The sequence below is a fragment of the Sinocyclocheilus rhinocerous genome, unplaced genomic scaffold, assembly GCF_001515625.1.
Source record: "Sinocyclocheilus rhinocerous isolate Xijiao unplaced genomic scaffold, SAMN03320098_v1.1 scaffold3858, whole genome shotgun sequence".
Classification (NCBI taxonomy): Eukaryota; Metazoa; Chordata; class Actinopteri; order Cypriniformes; family Cyprinidae; genus Sinocyclocheilus; species Sinocyclocheilus rhinocerous.
Window position 1 is genome coordinate 73680 of NW_015645585.1, and position 8309 is coordinate 81988.

The 8309-nt window shown below is 36.9% G+C and overlaps 2 protein-coding genes across 2 annotated transcripts in view; both read right to left on the reverse strand.

Moving 5' to 3' along the window:
- Positions 1-3655, reverse strand: part of LOC107706824 (cullin-9-like) — a 27872-nt gene extending 24217 nt beyond the window's left edge. The window contains exon 1 of the mRNA XM_016510655.1: positions 3131-3655. Within this exon, the coding sequence (XP_016366141.1) occupies positions 3131-3655 (525 nt within the window). The remainder of the gene's footprint in view (positions 1-3130) is intronic.
- Positions 3656-4475: 820 nt separating this feature from the next.
- Positions 4476-8260, reverse strand: LOC107706825 (cullin-9-like). The gene is made up of 3 exons (XM_016510656.1): positions 8236-8260; positions 6352-6506; positions 4476-5140 (listed from the first exon to the last, which is right to left on the reverse strand). The coding sequence occupies exons 1-3, from the start codon at positions 8258-8260 to the stop codon at positions 4496-4498; spliced, it is 825 nt and encodes a 274-aa protein (XP_016366142.1). The 3' UTR covers positions 4476-4495.
- Between the last annotated feature and the right edge of the window lie 49 nt (positions 8261-8309).

Here is an 8309-nt window from a genome sequence, read left to right on the forward strand (position 1 = left end):
TTGCGATACTGTAAGCAAGGCGATATATTGGAATATTTCTTATATTAGGAAAAGGATCATTTTAGGAAAGCTGTCATTAAGAACACTTCAACATATGCAAATCTTAAAAAAAAAAAAGTTATTTAACCAGAACACAGTGGGATCTGCATTTGCATTAATTAGTCCCTGTAACATTCAACATCATTAAACCACTTTTTTTGCAGTGCGAGTAAAGGGGGAGAAATAAAGTGCTTGCAGGATTCTTTAGTTAAATTAAATGTATAAAATGTAAGCGGTTATAAACAGACCATATATATTTTAGACCCTGCTTTAAAGGTTCACAGTTTAAGTTTAAAATTCTAACATACGTCATAACATTTTGATCTGAACAAAAGAATTAGTACATCTGCTTAATATCAATGAGAAATAAAGTGTTTGCAGGAAGAACGTGAAGAACATGAGCACACGTGAACACACACACACATGCGTGGAGAGTGGCAGTGTGTGAATGCAGTGGAGAAAATTAAATGCAAATTCACTCCAAAAGTAAAAGTGCGCTTCATGACTTGCATCATATCAAAGTCTAGTTATGAACGTCGAGGATAAAAGATTTGTAGCTGTTTTTAGTTGTTTAAAACTAGTGGTTAAACGGATCGTAGTTGATCCGTGATCCATACGGACCAAGCCCCACGGTTTGGCACGCATGTGATCGCGGATTAATTGCAAAATTTAACCATAATAGATAACATAATAGAGTATACGTTTATCATTTGTTTGTATTTGCACAAGCAAGCGAATTTTAAACAATTCCAGAGAGAAAAGGAGAAAGGAAACTCGATTAGTTACTCGCGCGCTGTTCTGTTCTCTACGCGCACACACATGAAGCGGGCACGCGCGTTTCAGACAGCACGCGAACACCGAACTAAATCCTCTTCTGAATCCTCTGAACAGACACATACACATAAAATTATGACAAAATACCCATCTCGACAATCATTCAGGTAAACGCACGCAGTTATGTCTGAAGTGAATGAAAACAGCTGAGAAATAAATTGGATGTGATGTGTATCATTATATCGGATCCGTGCATCAGGTCTTAAAGGGACAGCGGCCTATAAATACTGCTTGAATGAAAACAGCTGAGAAAGAAATCGGATGATGTGTATCATTATCGGATCCGTGCATCAGGTCTTAAAGGGACAGCGGCCTATAAATACTGCTGCTGTCATTAATGATCATCAAACAACAAAACAGCTGTGATAAAAATCTATATTTAATTTCTACAGTGAACACCATGCAGTGTTATTTTCCATAATTATTACATTTATGTATTTGAATACTACCAACCTTATTTTATTTGTAACATATTCTGTTGTATTTATCTATGCTTGTAATTTGTGTATGTATTCTTATTTTTACTGGCTGTCCTCTTGTCTCTTTAATCATGTTTAAACTTTCTTAGTTAATCTAGTAGTATTTGCTGTGGTATCAAAGAAGTACTTCCCTTTAAGTAATAAATGGAAAGCAAGTTAAATTGAAATTTTTCTTTTCTTGCTGATCCGAAAAATGATCCGATCCGTGGGTCAAAAACCGTAATGTGATCCAAACCGTGAGATCTGTGATCCGTTGAACCACTATTTAAAACACATCCTCAATTATCTAATTATGTGCAGCTTGGACGCGGCATCCGTCAAAAATAGACTAGGCGCCTATCTTTAGAGAAGCAGCGCGGAGAGCCGCTTCTGGAACGTGCCGCGGCGCGGCTGCTATAAACACAAGCATTGACTAGAGTAGTGGTCGACCGATATTTGGCATTTTTTAAATATCGGCATTAGCCGATAAGTTTTCCTGTTTAGCCGATGCGTTCGAGGCATGACCTCGTATATCGATATTTTCTTACACCCCTACTTTTAATAACTGGTAAATTAAGAGAGAATTCAACCCAAAAAGTAGGTTTGCACTATTTGCGTATTATATATTACAGGTTTGCATAAAATGTATTGTTTTCCATTGTGCATTTTTGTGTTTTTATGCACGTAAGAGGAAAAAAAATCTGCTGCAGAAAACAGCATCTGTCTGATTTCTATATTTAAGCAGCATAAACATGAATGTAATTCAAACTGATAGTTTAACAAACCATTACAATTTTTTTCTTATCCTTAAATGACCTAGGATATGCATTACCACATTTTGGCTGTTTTTATTTAATAAAAATAATTTAATGATATGACAGCAGATCACAATGCAATTATCTGTCCAAAGTAAATAAGCGTGGAATTACTGCCATATTTCGTCAGTGCTTGTAAACCATACATAACCTAAAGTTCTTCAGTGTCTACTAGAGCTGCACGATTCATCGAATGTGATTGTCATGCGCATTTTATCAGTAAAGCCGGTTCCATGATTAGTAGTAAATCTCCAGCACGTGCTTTCAGATGGAGCACCATTTACTACACAGAGCCGTAGTTCACCGACAAGCTACACAAAATCGCATTCATAATCACAGACGATTTAATCGCGTGATAATGAAATCGAAGATATCGTTCTGCGATAATGAAAGCTGTTTGCGTAGCTTCTCAGTGAAATATGGCTCTGTGTAGTAAATGCTGCTCCATCTGAAAGCACATGAAAATACCACATTTAATAACATGTTTTTACTCCAAACTCACTTCATAACGTCAGTCGAGTGTTTGAAATAAATCCTTCTGTGAGATGTGGCTTCTTACACAGAATAAGACACGTAACATATTTCATAGTATTCTAAGCAGTGATAAAGGCATTGCATTATTATATACTTTATTATAAGGAAAATTATAATAAGAAGAACTCCGATATACCATATATTGTCATAGACGTGTGTTTATTAGTCAAACTGAATCAATGAAAGCATTTAAATCTTCTGGTTATTCAGCTGCATCGATAGGGATTTCCTAGATTTCTTCTGCAGGGCATATTTGGAGTTTCAGCGCGAGAGCGCCCTCTGGCATTTGGATGGAGATTTACTACGGATCACACAACCGTGCTTCACTGACAAGATGCGCATGACAATCGCAGCTTTTGCGATTTCATTTCGATTTATCGTGCAGCCCTAAAATGAGAGCAGCATATAAAGTGTTTGATACTGAGCTCCATGAATGCACACAGCACTAACCTGCACCGGCGGCGAGCCGTCGTTACTGTAACGAAACTCTCCTTCATCCCCGGCGCTGACCTCCTCATAGTCCTCCAGCATACGGACCATCATGCCACTCTTCAGGTTGTCCTGCACATACTCCACATAAGCTGAACGAGAAGTGAAGTCAGAACGCGTCTTGAAACCGTTTGCCGTTTTCTTTTTCTTTGGTGGCGTGACCGCAGCCATTGCTGTAGTGGCCATGAAAGAAGACGAAGCTGAGAAGCGCGGCTGAAAGATGGAGCGGACGGTGTGTTTCTGGATTTCGTTATTTATTTCCTCAACCCCTCTGCTTGCGCGTGTGGAGGTCAGGGGCAGCTGCCGGTTGCGGTCCCAGCCCATGACGCGCACCAGCTCCGAGATGAGGTTGGCCATGGCCATGGTGAACTCGAACTCCCGCTGCACACGAGCGTGCTCCGATTGGTAAGCTGCCGTGGAGGAGGAGGGGCCAACGTCCTGACGCTCAGAGGTGGACTCCACCCCTGCCGTGTTCAGCTTGTCCATCAATGAAGTGACGCACAAGTAACGCTTCACCAGAGAGAAAAGCAGCTTGCCTGGAATCTACAACAGACAAACAAATTCTTAATTTCTTACACAAAAACATTTGTACAGTGTCAATGACAAAGAGAGTCCAAGCAACAGATCTTAGAAATTTATTCTTTGGATATAAATTTCAAATCAGTGTTATTTTAGCATCTATTATTTTAGATACGATTATAGCTTTTCTATTTTTGTATTTTCCGTTTTTTATTTGGGTAACATAAAATGTAATTTTTGTCATTTTTTTAGTCATCGCTTTTTTAATGTCTATATAGTTTTTATTAATTTATTTGAATATTAATTTTAGTTATTTTAAATGAAAATGAGAAATGTTGCTTTGGAAACTAGCTGAAATTAAATAATTTGTTATTTAACAAAATGAAACACTGGGCCGAAGTAAATAACAAATAAAGTAAAAAATAACAGATCCCACTGTGTTATTTGCTTTTCAAATAAAAAATCAATTACAAAACAACTATTTAAAAATATTTACTTAATACTGATTATATACTTTATTATAAGGAAAATTATAATAAGAAGAACTCCGATATACCATATATTGTCATAGACGTGTGTTTATTAGTCAAACTGAATCAATGAAAGCATTTAAATCTTCTGGTTATTCAGCTGCATCGATAGGGATTTCCTAGATTTCTTCTGCAGGGCATATTTGGAGTTTCAGCGCGAGAGCGCCCTCTGGCATTTGGATGGAGATTTACTACGGATCACACAACCGTGCTTCACTGACAAGATGCGCATGACAATCGCAGCTTTTGCGATTTCATTTCGATTTATCGTGCAGCCCTAAAATGAGAGCAGCATATAAAGTGTTTGATACTGAGCTCCATGAATGCACACAGCACTAACCTGCACCGGCGGCGAGCCGTCGTTACTGTAACGAAACTCTCCTTCATCCCCGGCGCTGACCTCCTCATAGTCCTCCAGCATACGGACCATCATGCCACTCTTCAGGTTGTCCTGCACATACTCCACATAAGCTGAACGAGAAGTGAAGTCAGAACGCGTCTTGAAACCGTTTGCCGTTTTCTTTTTCTTTGGTGGCGTGACCGCAGCCATTGCTGTAGTGGCCATGAAAGAAGACGAAGCTGAGAAGCGCGGCTGAAAGATGGAGCGGACGGTGTGTTTCTGGATTTCGTTATTTATTTCCTCAACCCCTCTGCTTGCGCGTGTGGAGGTCAGGGGCAGCTGCCGGTTGCGGTCCCAGCCCATGACGCGCACCAGCTCCGAGATGAGGTTGGCCATGGCCATGGTGAACTCGAACTCCCGCTGCACACGAGCGTGCTCCGATTGGTAGGCTGCCGTGGAGGAGGAGGGGCCAACATCCTGACGCTCAGAGGTGGGCTCCACCCCCGCCGTGTTTAGCTTGTCCATCAATGAAGTGACGCACAAGTAACGCTTCACCAGAGAGAAAAGCAGCTTGCCTGGAATCTACAACAGACAAACAAATTCTTAATTTCTTACACAAAAACATTTGTACAGTGTCAATGACAAAGAGAGTCCAAGCAACAGATCTTAGAAATTTATTCTTTGGATATAAATTTCAAATCAGTGTTATTTTAGCATCTATTATTTTAGATACGATTATAGCTTTTCTATTTTTGTATTTTCCGTTTTTTATTTGGGTAACATAAAATGTAATTTTTGTCATTTTTTTAGTCATCGCTTTTTTAATGTCTATATAGTTTTTATTAATTTATTTGAATATTAATTTTAGTTATTTTAAATGAAAATGAGAAATGTTGCTTTGGAAACTAGCTGAAATTAAATAATTTGTTATTTAACAAAATGAAACACTGGGCCGAAGTAAATAACAAATAAAGTAAAAAATAACAGATCCCACTGTGTTATTTGCTTTTCAAATAAAAAATCAATTACAAAACAACTATTTAAAAATATTTACTTAATACTGAATTTTTTTTTTTACATTCTAGACATTATACCAGCAAAGCACGATTTAACTTAAAATGAATAAGTTAGTAAAAAAATGTTTTGGCCATTTTTGAGACTTGAATCAGGCATGTATTTTTACAGTACAAATAAAGGCAGCCTTGCTGAGCAGAAAATAATTCTTTTAAAACATTAGAATATATTACAGATCCCAATTAGAACACTATGTGTGAATGTTATAATAAATGATTTAATAGAGCTGTTGTAGGGTAATTATTATTATCATTATTATTGTCTTTTTATTTTAAAGAACAACAGTAAAATTACAATACTAACATTTATGAATGTTTTATTTTAGCAGAAACCCGCAGGAAGATCTCCGTGCTTCTTTTTGTTGACAACAGCATGCAGATTTATGATTACGAATTTGGGAAGATGTTTGTCGCACGTATCACATTGTCACATGCCTTTAAGTACTCTTAGCAAAACCTTGCAAGTTGCCTACTTAGACAACACAGGTGCATTCCCAATATGAAGGCTTATAAGACACCTTGTTTTGTCAAATAAAAAATTAATTGTGCATTGCATCTCACGCACTTCATGGTAGTAGCATTTGGTGTGTTGTATGAGCTGCTGTCATAAATCATCACTTATGGGATTCAATCTGGGTTAGCACGCTACCAGCAGACAACAAGGTACCTGACTAGGTTTTGGAGAGTTATTCAGACTAGAGTGGAAATGAAGATGAGCACCTGTGGAAGATGGATGCCCTCAAAGGAGATGCCGTGCTCCTCAGAGGAGGTGGTCTCTGCAAAAAGCTCCAGCAGGGTGTAGCGGTTGTCAAAGTCCATGTGCTGCTCGATGCCATCCTGCTGGCTGAGGGACAGCAGCACATAGGCACGACTCCCTAAAGACAAACAACATCAGCCTTATCAACACTGACAGATTTTTACAGACCTATTTTATTTCCTGTATTCATTTACTTCTACTACACATTTACTTCAATTATACTATTTATTCAAGCATTATCTGGGAATCATATCCATGAACACCCATTAAAGTATAAAATATCACAGCCTTCCCCCCACCTCTTTTTTTTTAAAACAAATCAAAGACAAAAGACAGCAATATCAGACACATCAGTATGGGTGTATTTAAACCATTTGTTTTTCCCCATTTAAAAACAAATAGGCAAAAAGCTTGATTTTTCATATATTCATGGATAAAAAGAAAAAACAGAGTTTGAATATTTGATTTACAAATGGCTGGGCTGTTTCTAAAAATGAGTGAATTCAGTAAGATTTCACCACTGTTGGTCACAATAATTAGGCTTGTCTAATTCTACATATTAGCATTTCATCGAGAGGCTTGATTGTTTGACTGGTGTTAAGCAACTGGATAAAAGCTATGATGCAAAACATATTAGACAAATAAGACAAAAAACATTCACCTCACCCACAGCAAAATGCACTGACCAGGTCAGCAACTTTTGTGCTGATACTTCACTATTCTTAGAAACCACTTTCTGCAAATCATCCAGTCAAAATGCATTCATCTACTTTCTTCTGAAGTGTGAAAAGTACAGTACAGAATAATGTAGTTATGCTACTTAAAGTTTTACTACTTTCAACTGATCATAGTAATTTGGATGTTAAAATACAATCTCCTAAACCAGTTTAACATGCAGTGTCAACCATAAGGAAATAAAAAAGTGCAAACACTGTGGTGCTATCTAAACATTGCGCTGTTTGTCTGAGCGGCTGGTCTATCGTGCCAAATTCTGCCTCAAACACTGGCCTGGAGTTTAGGGTGGGACTACCTTTTTACAACCAATGGCAGACAGAAACCAGTTTCAAAACAATCACAATTCAGTTTACACAGTGGTAGTTATTTTTTGTTTGAATATTCAAATATCTCAATACTTTTGAATTTGCTTTGAAATGGTTAACAAGAGGAATTTTTTTTCTATGTTGCTTCATTTTATATTGCCAGCAAATTTAAATGCAAAAATATTGAGGTGTTTTTAATATTCTATAAATCTAGATATAATATAATGTAACTGTTATAATGTACCATATGCTTTTATATATTATGTCTGTACTTATTGAATATTCAAACACCTAAATACTTTTGCTTTTTTTGTATATATTCAAATACTTTAGAATTTTCTTTGAAATGGGTATAAAAAATATATTCAAAAATATTAAGGTGCTTGAATATTCCAAATAAATAATATATATATATTTTTTTTTACTAAAATACTTTTGAATTTGCTTTTAATGGGTAAAAAGTTTATATTCTATGAATATTAACAGTGTTACTTGTAGGGCTGTCGCGATTAGTCGATTCTATTCAACTATTCGATTTTTAAAAATCTTCGACTTCATTTTGCCTGCGTCGACTAACCGGCAAAATACCGGAAGTGCCACATTTCACAGACGAGAATCCATAAAACACATTATTAGACTGTTTTCCAAGGCCTCATGATATATTAAACCCGTTTAAAAATCATAATTAAGCATAACTGTGGATTCACAAATGCTACGATTTAATTAAATGATTATATGTTGATGCAGTTATAGGCGTGTAGGTTAAGTACGTGTCACAGTAGTTCTACAGGAACTGTTATCGTTTACATGTGTAGAGCGTCTCAAACTCCATCTCTGCATGTTGTGAGTTTGGGTTAATTATAACGTTCATCTGGGAGCGT